The sequence below is a fragment of the Equus quagga genome, unplaced genomic scaffold, assembly GCF_021613505.1.
Source record: "Equus quagga isolate Etosha38 unplaced genomic scaffold, UCLA_HA_Equagga_1.0 96145_RagTag, whole genome shotgun sequence".
Taxonomy (NCBI): domain Eukaryota; kingdom Metazoa; phylum Chordata; class Mammalia; order Perissodactyla; family Equidae; genus Equus; species Equus quagga.
The window spans coordinates 20,254-35,315 of NW_025804135.1; the positions used below are offsets into that span (position 1 = coordinate 20,254).

The 15,062-nt window shown below is 39.0% G+C and overlaps 1 protein-coding gene across 1 annotated transcript in view; it reads left to right on the plus strand.

Moving 5' to 3' along the window:
• Nucleotides 1-9,586, plus strand: part of LOC124234613 (gamma-tubulin complex component 5) — a gene marked incomplete at its 5' end in the record, with an annotated part of 29,742 nt that extends 20,156 nt beyond the window's left edge. Inside the window, 7 exons of the mRNA XM_046651936.1 lie at nucleotides 2,771-2,855; nucleotides 2,952-3,072; nucleotides 3,546-3,724; nucleotides 4,933-5,058; nucleotides 5,700-5,788; nucleotides 7,827-7,927; nucleotides 8,940-9,586. Coding sequence (XP_046507892.1) covers nucleotides 2,771-2,855; nucleotides 2,952-3,072; nucleotides 3,546-3,724; nucleotides 4,933-5,058; nucleotides 5,700-5,788; nucleotides 7,827-7,927; nucleotides 8,940-8,986 — 748 coding nt within the window. The remainder of the gene's footprint in view (nucleotides 1-2,770; nucleotides 2,856-2,951; nucleotides 3,073-3,545; nucleotides 3,725-4,932; nucleotides 5,059-5,699; nucleotides 5,789-7,826; nucleotides 7,928-8,939) is intronic.
• Nucleotides 9,587-15,062: the final 5,476 nt, after the last annotated feature.

Genomic DNA, 15,062 nt, shown 5'->3' on the forward strand with positions numbered 1-15,062 from the left:
TTCTGGATTTTAAATCATAGTTAAAGTTTTACTCTCTCCCATGTTCTAAAGAAATTTACTCATCTTTTCTTCTAATGCTTGAATGGATTTTTTTACATTTAGATATTGATCCACTTGGAATTTATCCTGCTAAAAAACATGAGAAATAGATCCAGTTTTATCTTTTTCCAAATGACTAGTTGGTTCCTATCATTTATTTCTTTTAAAAAAAAAATCTGTCTTTCCCCTATTTGAGATGCCCCTTTATCATTAAATTTTCATATGTACTTGAGTCTCTTTGTAGATTTTTCCATCTTATTTCATTGTTCTGTCTGTTTATTCATGTGCTAGTAGCATTCTATTTTAATAATAAGGTTTACTGGCCATTCTTTCTTATTTATTTTTCCAAATGTACATTATCATCAACTTGTCAAGCTCCACCAAAACAAAAATCTTGATGGTATTTTCATTGAGATTGCGGTCCATTCATAAATTAACCCAGGACAAATGAGCCACCCCTGGGGACCCCTGCTGCCATGGCTTCCATGTGTTCTAGGTGCCTGTCTGTGCCCTCAGGCTCACTGAGTCCGGGCCCACGAGTCTCCTTGGTTCCAGCATCAATGCCAGCACTGCTTTCCTGCCCTTCCCAGTTTCCCCCGCCTTACACCGCTCCCATGTCCCTGTTGCTCTTTCTGAAGCCTCCCTGCAGGCCCTTTGCCCTCCACCTGCCCTTGGTGTAGCTTCTCACTCTCCTGCCTCAGCACTCCTGCCTGGGGCACTTATATTCCATGTTGATGGCTTCAGCGACCATTAATGACCTGCAGATCAGTACCTTTAGCCCAGGTGTCTACACAGTCAGCACCTCATGACTGTACTCGAATGTCATGTATCCAGAACTGAGCTCATTATTGTCTCATCCCAAACCACCCTTTGTTTCTTCTAGTCAAGCACCACTGTTCATCCTGGTGCTCAAAGGCAGTCTGTGGCTCACCCTAGATTCCTTCCTCTCTCCTGGTTCCCACACATCCCTAGTTGCTTGGTTCTGCCTCCTGGATAATGTTTCCCCTTAACTCTCAGTGCCTCCTAACCATCTCTGTCTCTCAGCCTCTCTCCCTTCCACTTGACCCCCACAGGGGTACCAGAGTGACCACAATAAACCAGCAACTCCCACCACCACTCACACTCAGGCTTCTCATTGGCACCTCATAACCGACGGACTGAGCTGCTTTTCATCAGAGAGAAAACTTTACTGTCTGGCTCATTTTTCTAGCCTCTTTTCGTATACACTTACACATGCAGACACATCATATGTTCTCTCCTATCACACTTTACATTTCAGGGATTCAGAATTTTTCTGGTTTCCCCAAAAGCTGTACTCTGCCCCCAGAAGCCTTCATGTGTCCTGCTGTCTCCAGTTACTTGCTCTTCCATTTGCATGGCCTGGCAGTGCTCTGCTCTCCTGCAAAGCTCTGCCTGGCCTGGCTTGGTGCAGCACCCACATCTGCTCAGTGACAGGAGGGTGACTCTGCATATTTCCTCTGGGCTGTGAGCGCCTGGAGAAGGAGAAGGAATTGACTTTCTTTCACCTGCTTAGCATGGTGCCTGACAAGATTTTCAGTAGGTGCCTACTAAGTAATTAGTGGATGCACAAGTAACACACTTATCAGCTGAAGAATGTTGGGACTAGTGCCTGTGACATGCAATGAATAGGCCAATTTATAAATCACATGCCACTCTTTACATCACTGGTTGTAAGGCTGACTCCCCACCTCTGCCTTACACTTAAACCTTCACTGGTCGGCATCCAGGCATCATTGCTTGGTACCTCTATAACTGTGGGAGTTTTAGGTAATTTCTCAGTCCCCAGACAAGACTACTCTGAGGATTAAATGAAATAAGGACACTTAAGTGCCATGTAGTGCCTGGCACAGGGACGTTTCCATGCAGCATGTTGGTTGCTTTCTTTCTATTGAGAGTCACATTCAAACCTGCGTTAGGAGAGAATGGAAAAAGCAGACCCCGTTCTCGTCGATGCACTTGCACACACACACTCTTCAGGATGAGGAAAGCAATCCCTCTCCACCACCCTCTGCAGAGGGTCCATCTTCTGAGCCTGTTGCTTGAATTTTACCAGAATTAAGCACCCACCCTATCATCATTATACAGGAGTCCCCCATTATCCTCAGGGGATATGTTCCAAGATCTGCAATGGATGCCTAAAACCACAAATAGTACTGAACCCTATATATATATACCCTTTTTTCCTATACATACATACCTATGATAAAGTTTAATTTATAAATTGGCTACAGTAAGAGATTAACAATAACTAATAAAATAGAACGATTATGACAACATACTATAATAAAAGTTACGTGAATGTGGTCTCTGTCTCACCCATTTAATATTTTCAAACCACAGTTGACCGTAGGTAACTGAAACCAAGGACGGCAAAACTGCAGATAAGGGGAACTATGGTATCTTTTCCCCTGACTTTGTCTTTTTTTCCTAATTAACTTACCACACTTGTTAAGTATCTCTTCTCTTTTATAGCTAAACTCATTATTTGAAAACTTTGCCCCTCTTCCTTATTTCTAAAACCAAATTCCTATTCTAGAATATATGCTGGAAAATATGGCTTTATTGGAATATTTGTATTCCTTTTATGAAATACAATGTCTTTTTTGGAATATGATGTAAATAAATGTTAAAATGCTAATTTTTTTTAAAGAACATTTTTATATGAGCATAGTACTTTCACACAAACTAAAACTAAAATTTCTTTATCTAGTCTATCTATAACTTTTGAAAATGTTGACACAGCTAAGAAGAAACTCCCTGTTCATATTTTAGATGGTCTGACCCTGAGCTACAAGGTATGTTCTGAATCTCTTTGTAAGAACATTGTTTTCTATTAAAACCTGCAAGTAATAGGTTACTTTCTCCTCTAATTTTCTGTTTTGTTCTCATAGGTCCCATGGCCTGTGGACATTGTTATAAGTTTGGAATGTCAAAAAATTTATAATCAGGTGTTCCTTCTCTTATTGCAAATAAAGTGGGCAAAATATAGTCTGGATGTTTTACTCTTTGGTGGTAAGATTTGTTTTCAAGAGATAAATCACAATTTTATTTTAGCCCTGAGAAAAAGAGGTGGTGATCTTTGCTCATTTTTTAATGTATACTCAAGTGCCCAAATGGTATGTATTTGTAGCAGCGGTTTTACAGACATCAGAATTAACTTCCCTGAATGAAATACCAGGAAATTATACTACATTCAATCTGAAATACAATAACTTGATTAGGAATTTATCCAGAAAAAATATTCTTCATAGATTATGCAAAAATTTTTAATAACAAGTTAACGGGACTTTGCATTTACATTTTAATCACAGTGATAATGAAAGTGACACAGGGAACTTTTCACTGCTTCACCTTCCAGACACCCTGGAGGTGGGTCCCTGCTGCACACCCGGCAGAGTGCTCTTTGTGGGGTTGACTGTGCTGTGTGCGTTTGGGGTTTGAGTACATGCTCTTCCCACCCACTCTGCTCTTTCAACCTTTTACAGAACTGGCTAGTACTGCTGAAAAACCACAACTTAAAGAAGAAGTTTTATGTGAGCAAGACACAGCTGCTCAGTTTGGACCACAAAAGGAACCAGTGAGACAGCAGATTCATCGTATGTTCCTCTTGAGAGTGAAGCTCATGCACTTTGTGAACAGCTTGCACAACTACATTATGACCAGGGTTCGTGTCTGTGTGTCTGCCTCAGTTCTGTCCCCTTGTATACAGCTATTCATAGAGAATTATTTGTGATATATTTATAAATACAAAGGAGCCCACAAAATACTTCTAGACTATAAATATGAAAATAGCACACATAAAAAATTTGATCATAAAATAACATGGCAGCAGGGGGAATTTTTTTTAAATATTCCAGAGCATGTGTGTCCAGAGACTGCTGCCCCGCCTGTCCAGTGACCCCTTGGGACAGGCACACCCAGAGCTCCTCTTTTCGAATTGCCTTCAGAATTTGCTGCATAGTTCTTTAAATTTCGTTAGTGGTGACACAGCTGTCCCTGGAAAATGACACCAATTTTTAGTAACAGCCAGAATCCATCAGGCTGGTGTAGTATGTAAGGAGGAAGATACAGCCTGATTATATACTTTTTTCCTCAAAAACAAGAAGTAACTCATTACAAAGTAAATGAAACTGCTTTTCATATACATCCTAGAATGAGATCTAGAGGAAGTCTGGAAGAGGAGTTCAGATATTTGAACAGTAGCAGTATTTTTGGAGGATAGTACTCATTTGTGGTTTAAAGCTTGCTTAAAAAACCTCATTTGTAGTCATTCTGGTATATAAGTTCTAAAACCACCTCCTTTGGGTGAAGTGAGCCTTCGAAGCCTTTGTTTTAGATAGGGTGCATATGGCAGAAGAGCTCTCTGATTCCCGTGATTTAGTGGGCTTCAGAGGGCCAGCCCTAAGCCTTTAATTGTTGAGAATAAATGGTAGGAGTTTAAGTATTTGCTTAATTTGTTTTTTGTTTTCTATTTAAAATATATCTATGCTCCTTTAAAAGAAAGACCAGTATACAAACAGTGGAACTCACGAAAATGTATACATTCAATTTAACTGATAATTGTTTTTAAAAAGTCAATGTATTTTCTATACAGTTTGATATATTTGCCCCTCCCTCCCAGGAACAGTCTGCTAGTCCAAAGTGAGGCATTTATTCACTGTGAAGGGTGTGTCCTAAAGGACTGGCCCCACCATCATTCTAGATAAGAACGTCAACCTTTAAAGAAGGTACTTTATAAACTCTACAGATGTGATTATTGAAGGAGGAATTTGAGAGGAGTAGAAGAGGTTGGTAAAAAGTTTTGTGTCTGGCATACAAGTCCTCAAAGTAGTCTGCTGATCTGCTGATTTAACTTCATCTTTCTCTTCCAAGATTCTTCACAGTACGGGGCTGGAGTTTCAACATCAAGTTGAGGAAGCCAAGGATTTAGATCAGTTGATTAAAATTCACTATAGATATTTGTCAACCATCCATGATCGATGTTTGCTGAGAGAAAAGGTACATGAGATGTCACCTGCAGACTTGGCCACCAAGGCAGGAGTGAAGCTGGCCAAGGGAAGTTGTCCCGCTGCTTTGGAATTTTATACTTATTAAGCTTCTTTTCTGCAGAATATTCTTTAAGGAAGAACCAGATCAAATGAAGTTATAAGTGTGTGCCATATTATCAGAAATTATACCTGAAAGAAACAGTTGAGAACTGTACTGTGACAGTCTTCACTCACTCTGCACTGCACTTGGATTCAGTTGGAAAATTGTATCTGTAGCTGTGGAGTAATAGTGCTTTAGTCAGGAAGCATGTCCAGCTTTGTGTGAATTCAGGGGATTAAATCATTTTTACAGCCACTGGACTGACTTGCTCTATTTCAGTGGTGAATTTAAATGGCCATCCCAGGATGTGGTAGCTTACTCTATTTGTCAGACTCTGCTACTACTGCTACCTCTATCACAGGTGCAGTAGATGTGTGGACCAATTCCAAGTGCACTCTATTCAGAGCCTCGAAACCTTCCTTATGATGTAGGAGGCAGTCATTGTACTGATGACAGTTTTCTGTGACTCATTTAAATTATGTAAAAGTGTTGGTGTCAGTGTCCAAGCATAGTTACAGAGCCAGTGTTCTCTCTGTGGCTTTGCTCTCCAGGTCAGCTTTGTGAAGGAAGCCATCATGAAGGTGTTGAACTTGGCTCTCATGTTTGCAGAGGGCTGGCAGGCGGGCCTGGGGGCTTGGCAGTAAGTATGTGGCCTGTGGAACCTCTGTGCTATGACTGTTTTGCCTTACCTTTTAACTGGCTTCATCTAGGAGCTTTTTTTTCCCTCTAGGCCATACGTCACATATACTTGTATTTAGGGAAAGAATTGAATAATCGAATTTGTTCACCTAAACTAGGCCACATCAAGAATTGTGCAATTCTTTTATGAGTGGTAAAACAATAAAAACTGACGTCTTTTAATTAGGACAAGCAAATATTCTTAGATTACATGCATGTTTTGTTTTATAGATTTTGTTAAGTTTTTGTTATGAACACCTTCAAACATACACAGAGGTAGAGAAAACAGCAGACAAACCCCAGGTACCCATCACCCCTCTTCAGCAGTTACCAGCAGCAGTTCTCATCTTTGTTCACCAACCACACCCACTTACTTGCTGAATTATTTTACAACAAATTCTCTACATCATGGTAGATTATAGTCCAAAGTTGTACTTTACTTTCAGAGTGTTTATTATTCATACCTGCCACATAGAAAGGCAGGTGCCCTGCAGTCAGACGACAGGTGAGGAGGAACTTCCTCTTCGATCTAGAGCACCATCCTCTACTCTTAGCTTCAGTGTACAGCTCAGTAGTTTGTCCCTGTCTTGTTTATAAAATTAATGCAATGATAATGCTGCCATTACTTCCCTGAAATAAAAGTGCAAGCGAGCCTGGATGACCTGGTTGTTGCGATACTAGTCAGTGTTACTGAGGAGGTAAGAGTTCACTATAGTGCTAATTTAATTAAAAATCTTAACCTGTGCCTATATCAAAATATTCTGAATGAAGAAACTAAGATAGTAGGTAAAATTCATAATTGCAGGGATGTAAACAGATTTCTTACTTGCTTTTTGCTGTCTCAAAGTGTGTAAAGTATATTTCTCTTTCCATGTCACTGGAGGGTGAAGGAGAAAATAATAATACTGCTGCATATGCTTTGCTGAAATTGAACTGCTTCAGTTTCTTCAACATGTAACTTGTAAGAAAAAAGCAGGTTGGGGCCGGCCCGGTGGCGCAGCAGTTAAGTTCGCACGTTCCGCTTCTCAGCGGCCCGGGGTTCGCTGGTTCGGATCCGGGGTGCGGACATGGCACCGCTTGGCACACCATGCTGTGGGTAGGCATCCCACATATAAAGTAGAGAAAGATGGGCACGGATGTTAGCTCAGGGCCAGGCTTCATCAACAAAAAGAGGAGGACTGTCAGTAGTTAGCTGAGAGCTAATCTTCCTCAAAAAAAAAAAAAAAAAAAAAAGCAGGGAGTGAGGAGGACTTAAGTATAAGAACCATCGCAATTTATGGAAATTAATTGATCCTGATTCAAACTTAAAGCAGAAAAGTGAAAAATTGCAAAAGCAATGTGAAATTTGACCACTGATTATTTGATGATATAAAAAATCATTGTTAAATATTTTTAAGCAGATGGTATTGTAGCTTTGTTTTAAAAAGAGTCTTTATCTTTAATATATCCACACTGAAGTATTTATGACTGAAATGCTGTGATGTCTCAAATTGCTTCTCATTGTGATGGGGCTGGGGTGTATGTAGGACTGCCTGGGGCTGCATGACTGCTCGTCTTGAGTGTGGGCATGTGAAAGTCCACTGAGTAGTTCTCTCCTATATATGTCTGATTTCCCATAGTAAAAAGTTTTATAATAATTTTAAAATTTGCGATTTCATATCTTTAACGTGTTCTTTATTTCTAAAAGAAGATATGCTTATGAAAAGTAAAAACACAGGCCTGTCAAATGGAAAAGGGAATATCCCCAGTCATCCTAGCTCCAGGACTCAGTGCCATCCTGAAACAGAAGTTTTATATCCTGCTGAGCGTTTCCTTCAGATGCTTGGAAAGTTTTTATTTTAAAGTAAAGCAGGAAATTTTATATTTTATTTTATAATCTTTAGACTTAGGATTCTAAATAATTAAACTGAAGTACATTTAACATTACTCCAAAGGTATTTTGTAGCCTACCTATTGACCTCTTATGCACTTCTTAAACTGAAATTTACCTTCTTTCCTAGAATGGAATCTATAGAGAAAATGGAGTCTGATTTTAAAAACTGCCATATGTTTCTTGTAACCATTTTAAACAAAGCCGTCTGTAGAGGATCCTTTCCCCATCGTGAGTACACCATGTTAAAATATTACAGTTTTTATATTTTCTTGTATCTAAGTCTGTGTGTTATAGTTTTGGTACTGACCTCATGAAGATTAGAATTTTTCACCATTGCAAACCTGGAAGGTCCCTCAGCAGTTGTGCCATGCTTTGAACTGTTTTTTGAGAATAGCAATGGAACAAATGAATGTCAGATGTAAGACACTGAGACTAACGGTCTTGCTGTCTGGCGTGTCATTTGTTACAGCAGTGGTTCTAGAACTGTTACTGAATAAAGCAGATGGTAGAACAGGTTTTGGTTGACCTTTACTATCATGTATAACCTTTGTAACTATTCCCTTTCCAAAGATAGAAGGGTTTTTTTAGCAACTTAGAAACTTCCAAGGCTGCCTTTTGCACAAGGAAACGCAGGCCTGACAGTTTAGAACACAGTATGTGAAGCAGGCAGCGTCTGGGGTGCGTCACAGGGAGAAAAGAGCTATTTAATCTGCAAAAACAAAGAGCTAAATAGTATCTCTTTGCACGACTTTTTTTTGGAAAAGTATGCAGGGTTAATCTTTTCCCTATTTCTGCATATTCAAATTGTAATATATTCATTAAGAGCTAAACGTTTTTTAAAATGTTGTTAGAAATGTGTTAGAGGAAACATGGATGCATTTGTCCATTGTTGCTTTGGGTGATTCTTATGCAAGTAGATTCCATTCGTAGGTTAGAACATGGCATTTTGTGATGAACTGACCCATATGGTTTTATGACATATGAGACAAATGTGATTTGTTCAGTGAAACGCACAAACTTTTTGTTTTCAAAATTAAAATGATCTGAAATAGAAATAAATCTTACTTTTTGAATTTTTACTTAGTAAAGTTTATCATCTTGATTATACATTAAAAATAATCAATATTTTAATTAAAAATAGAAAAGTCTTTAAATACTTTCAGTTTTGAATTTATTAAAGCCTTATTCAGATGTTTTAAACCATTTTTTTTTTCCAACCTTATTTCTATTTTTCCCACAGTGGAATCTCTAGCACTGTCACTCATGGCTGGCATGGAACAGAGTTAAATGTCTTCAATGTAATAAATATCTCAGATTTAATCTTCATACATATGCATTTCCACCACATGCAGTTGAGAAGGAGCAATCTTTATTTTGGTTCATTTTAAAAATTGTTGTCTACTGTCTAGACAAGTAGATTTGTAGGTCTTTTCTCTGGAGATTATTGGATAGTATATAGGATTATGTGTATAAAATTGTATCAATAATGCAAAGTGTATATAGGCTGTTTACACTTACATTTCCTACTTTAAGCTCTAGATTTATGGTATTGATAATGTGAATTGTATCATTTTTGAAAATGTAATTATTAATATGAAAAATAAAGTACTTTAGTTAAATTCTTTAGTTCTCTTTTTACTTGGCCACAGAAGTTTTTTATGTAGAGTTTTACATACTGTCTTCCCTAAAGGTTGTCTTAGATTTGGTTGTCTCAAAAATGTATTTTTATGTGCCCGGGAAGTTCCAAAATGGAAAATAACTTTAATCAATATCAATAAATGTAAAAGCCAACTTCACTTAGGGCCATCTGTTGGTACATGCTTATTATTTGACATTTCTGAGCAATTTTTGTGAACAAGTTATATCTTAAATAAAATCATGCTTACCATTCAATTTTTCCACATTTTCTTTGTATGCTTCTTGGCATGTCTCCAGCACTTATGACTCAGCACTGTATTTACTACTTATTTTTAAAGAACAACTTCTGAACTCAAGGTAGCCTCAGAACTGAGCACCAGGCCTTCTCGCCCTCAGACCCAATCTCAATCATTTTGCTGCATTAGCATTTCCTGCATTCAGATGGCAAAGTCTGCGAACAAACCCTCCTGGGAACCAGCCCAGATCTGGGGCTTTACTCTGAAGTCTTGGAAGAAATTCACCAAGGAGGCCTTCAAATGCCAGGAGATGAACAGCTACTTCCAGGTCTCAAGAAAATATTTTTTTGTTTTGCTAGCCCTGAGATAACATTTCTTGCCAATCTTGCTCTTTTTGCTTGAGGAAGATTCGCCCTAAACTAACGTCTGTGCCAGTCTTCCTCTATTTTGTATGTAGGTCACCACCACAGCATGGCCCCCAACAAGTGGTGTAGGTCTGCACCCAGGAACTGAACCCGAGCCACGTAAGTGGAGCATGCCAAACTTAACCACTAGGCCATGGGACAAGCCCCAGTGTTTCCAAACCTAGGATAGAAGGTAAGTTTATTTATAGGATGTTTAGGAAAGGAAATATTTTCATTTTTAAAATGAGTATTTGCAATTAGTTGTTATCTCAACTGATTTTATACTGTATCTATATTTGACCCTTTCTCATGATGTTAAGAGTTTCCAAGGGGAGATTAGCAAGTTTTAATTGGAAGAAGAATAGACTTGACAAACTGTTACCAGTTGTTTTCTTTGGGAAGCAGCCTCCAAGATGGAGTTAGACGTGCAGAGTGCCCAGTAAAAAGAAGGGAAAGGGAGCCTGACTGGCCAGAGAGAAAAGCTGGCCTACAGTACAGGTCAGTGGAATCAGCTCATCAGGTTGTCCTGCACTGGGCTGAGATGATGGGCTTCCATACCCCACCTTGATCAGTCGTTGGTTGTGGGTCCTTGGGAAGAGCATGACCTCTGTAGCTGAGGCCAGTCCAGAAGCAGGTAGAGCTGAAGGCTGTCCACTGGCAGTACTCAGGAGTTGGGCAGCAACTCCTTGAAGAGGGATCTGAGTAGCACATCATGTCAACTACACACAAGTGATTTTTGAATCTTCTAAATGCAAGGACTTACTTTTACACTAAATATAACTAAGAGCTGTTCCTTAACTAGTTTATGTGGAAAAGTTAATGCTATGGTGTGCATTAAATTGCCTTTTCTTAGGTGTGGAATAGATTGGATCTGTTCCACTTAATTTTTCTTATGGTTCTGTTTGGACTTTAAAAACATCTTACGGCTTTCCAGTTGGGCATGTAAGGAGCTTGGAAGTCATCACTCCCATTCTCAAAGTAAGAAAAAAGCTGAGCAAACTGAAAATAACAACTCTTCTTAGATCCATTAGAGAATTGAGGTCCCAGGGCAAACTGCTGCCTCCAAAATTGGAGAGAGGAGCAGAACAGAGAATCACATTCCACCATAGCAGAAGCAAAAACTCTGCAGGAGCCAGTACCAAGCTAAGGAGACTTAAACCACAATTGACAAATTGCCAGAGGCTCATTGTGGACAAGATTGACAGTTAAAATCTCCAAGGAACCCAGTCTTGGGAGGTAGGACAAACTTTTGTGAGTTTTAGGAACACTACCAGGTTCTCACAGTGAAGATTAGAGGAAAATCTTCTTGTGATTCTGGCAGGAGGAAGGGGAAAGTATTCATTTTGCAATATGCCCTGAGAGTTCTGTTCTTAGCAAGGCCTGAGTCAAGGGCCAAACCAACCCAGGGAAAGGGAAATGCCCAACTCCAGGTCCTTCTAGCCTTCCTGTTTTACCTAAGTGTGTGTGTGTGTGGAGGGGGGAGATAGCAGAAGGACTTGTGAAGGTCAAGACTGGGGCACAGGCTCACTAAAAGACTGAGACCTAATCATTGGACTGTGAAATGCTTTCCCTCCCCCCTCACCTCACAACATCAATAGGGCTCCTGTATAACAACAGGAATACTTGTGAAAGAACTGCAAGCTAGAACCCTATTTAAAAAGTCTCTAGGGAAACCCAGTGACAACAGGAGACTAAAACCAGGACACCAGATGAGATTTTAGCCTCTCACACTTGCAGCTTTAGCAAATGCTAAGCAGTCTAACTACTACCCAGATAAATCTAAAGCATCGCACTAAAGGCCTATTTGCCTCAGTTCCTTTTACCCAGTGCATCATGTCCAATTTTTAACAAAAAATTACGTAGCATACAAAAAAACAATTTGAAGAGACAGAGAAAGCATCAACCAGACTCAGTTTTGGCAGAGATGTTGAAATTATCAGATAGGGAATATAAAACAACTATGATTAATATGCTAAGAGCTCTAGTGGAAAAGGTAGACACCATGAAAGAACAGATGGTAATGTAAGCAAAGAGATGGAAACTCAGGAAGGACATGGTCGAACTAAACATGAACTAGATCAAATTGACATTTATAAATTCCTTCAACAGAATACACCTCAAGCTTACAGAACATTCACCAAGATAGGCCACATTTTTGGCCATAAAACACACCTTAACAAGTTTTTAAAAATAGAAATCATACAAAGTATGCACTCAGACCACTGTTAATAAAATGCAATTATATGAAAAATATTAACATAAATGATTTGCTGAAATCAAGGCAAAAAATGAATGACCTGAAGATTTGAAGTTATCAATTGTTTATTTTATTACCCCAGCATTACTTGCCCATCAACAGAACTCAACATGTAATATAAATAAAGTTAGTCTTTCATATTTTGCTCACTTTAAATTTTGTTATTATGAAGACATAATACTTTAATAGTTTAACTTGATAGTTAATTTAAATCTAGACACCCAAGTATATGGGTCTGTTGCTCCAGGCTTAGTTTCACCTGGATTGGCAAGTATCTTCAGGATAAAAGTTGCTTCCACTCCACCTCTTTGCTTCTATCAAGTTCTTGCTTTATTTTAGTTGTGGAATGATAATTCCTTACTAGTTTGTCAGCTGTCCTTAAGATTTTAAGATTCCTAAAACATTTTAACCAGCACGTTTAGTTTTCATTGAAAAGTCTGTTCAAAAAATCTAGCCTGCCAATAACCAAAACAAGTTCCCATTTAAAGTAAATTAATTACTCCAGAAACAAGCCTCCCAAATATGGTAGCAATAAATAAGCCATGTGACTAGGCACCTTTGTGCTGTAACTTTGTTTATATAAGTTTTTTTTTCACTCCACATATTATCATAAAAATTTTAAGAACTAGATGAGAACTTTGAAATTATCCCATACAACATCCCGTAAAAAAAATTCTAAAGAAAGGTCCTCCCCACTCCAAGATTTTTTTTTTTAACCTCCCATTATTTCCTTTAGGAATTTTAAGTTTTCATTTTTTACATTTAAATATTTGTTCCATCGAGAATTTATCCTGATGTAAAGTGTAAAACCAACTTGGCAGTTATCTTCTAGATGAACTGATCCAGAAAAGCCTCCTTGAGTAGGTAACATTTGAAAGTCATGTCATGGCAGTCATGTAAAAGTTTGGGAGAAGGCATGCCAGGAAGGGGAAGTGGAAGGAACGAGCTTGACTTGTCTAGGACAAAGCAGCAAGACCAGTGTGGCTGGAGCATTGAGAACAAAGGGCATGTTAGGAGACAAGGTTAGAGAGGTAGGTGGGGTTGTGTCATGCTGATGGATCAAATGGGATTGAGAGAGGGGAATCCAGGAGGAGTCCTGGGACACGAAGCTGGTGCCACAGATAGGGCTAAGACAGAGTGTGCTACTCAGGGCAGTGGCCTTCCAAGTGGAGTTTATATACCCTTGGGATACATGAAGACTCTCTGCATGTTATATGGGCATTAAAAGTTTGAAGGAATTTCTATATTAATCCTAGAATTAGGATTCAGTAGTGATATGGTTGGCCTGGGCTAACATCTATAAAATTAAAAAACAAAGACATTTTCTGATAGGAAGTAATCTGACTTGGCTAATTGATTTGACAATGAGAACTGGTTTTGTCAATTACATTAAACATGGGGACATTTACCATAAATTGCCTAAGTAACGTGTAGCTTTGAGAATTTAATGAAGACATATTTAAAGCATTTGTGTGATAAACCAGTAGAGCAGAAATTGTGTCCTTTGCAAAGTTTTAGGATATAAAGAACAAATAGATGTCAAGTTTAAACTGTCTGATGGGATACAAATTTCTAAAATTTTTATTTAGGAGACAAAGTGTTTGAAGACCATTGAGTTAGAGCATAGGCTCAGCTTCTGTAACAAAGACCAAAACTCATTTCCATGAAGAAAATGGAGTGATACTTAGAGCGGCTGGCCCAGTGGCATAGTGATTAAGTTCGTTCACTCCACTTTGCCCACCCAGGGTCTACAGGTTCGGATCCCTGGTGCAGACCTACGCACTGCTCATTAAGCCATGCTGTGGTGGCATCCCACATACAAAATAGACGAAGTTTGGCACAGATGTTAGCTCAGGGACAATGTTCCTCAAGCAAAACGAGGAAGATTGGCAACAAATGTTAGCTCAGGACCAGTCTTCCTCACCAAAAAATAAAAAAAAAAATACAATATAACTCCCATAATAGTGCAGAGGTCAGAGGGTGGCTCAGGGTGGATGAGTGGCTCTGCACCATGAGGTTGTTCAGGATGCAGTTCCCTTCTAGTTTGTTATTCTGCCGTTGCCCTTGTTTGCACAGTCAAAGCTGGGTGGTGGCACCCTGTCCTTCCAGCCCATGAGAGGGAGGAAGAAAGGTAGCAGAGGGTTAACTTTCTCACACACTTAATTGCAAGTAGGCTGAGAATTTAGTTAAGGTTCCTAGAGTTCCAGCCTTTTTCAAATACTGAGATATAATTTACCCATGCTTATTCACTTTTATCAGAGATTTATTTGAGACTGCATCTAAAATCTCTATCAGAAAATGCCATACTTTCACTTTGGCTTAGGATGTAAAGGACACTAAAGACCTTCACTAGTTTACAAGAAAAAACAAGGCAAAATAAAATGTGTACTTTTCTATGGGATTTGGACAGACAATCTATACAGAAACTTGAACTTAATTCCAGAGAGACACAAGCCCTTCCTAAGAGAGTGAAGAGCTGTGCAACTTCCATACTCAGAGGGTTGAGTGGTGAAGGCATGGGTTGGCAGTTGGACTTGGTTGCCATAGATGGAGAGAATATACAGAGATGAGAAGAAATCAGTTGATTACAGTTGAGCCTCTGACAAGTAATATGGTCTTGTAGGATGGATTGGAATGTGAAAACTGAAAATGCAAAATCACTTGTCCCAAGAACTTTTCCCCCTAGTCCTGCCCAAGTTTTCCTGAGAAGGTGGCAGTAGGTACAAAACTGGGAGTGCAGTCCTGTGCATTCGCACTGTGATTGGATTCTGGAGCCCTATCAAAGCTAAATCCAAAGGTGAACCCCCCCTAGTTCAAATACAAGATTA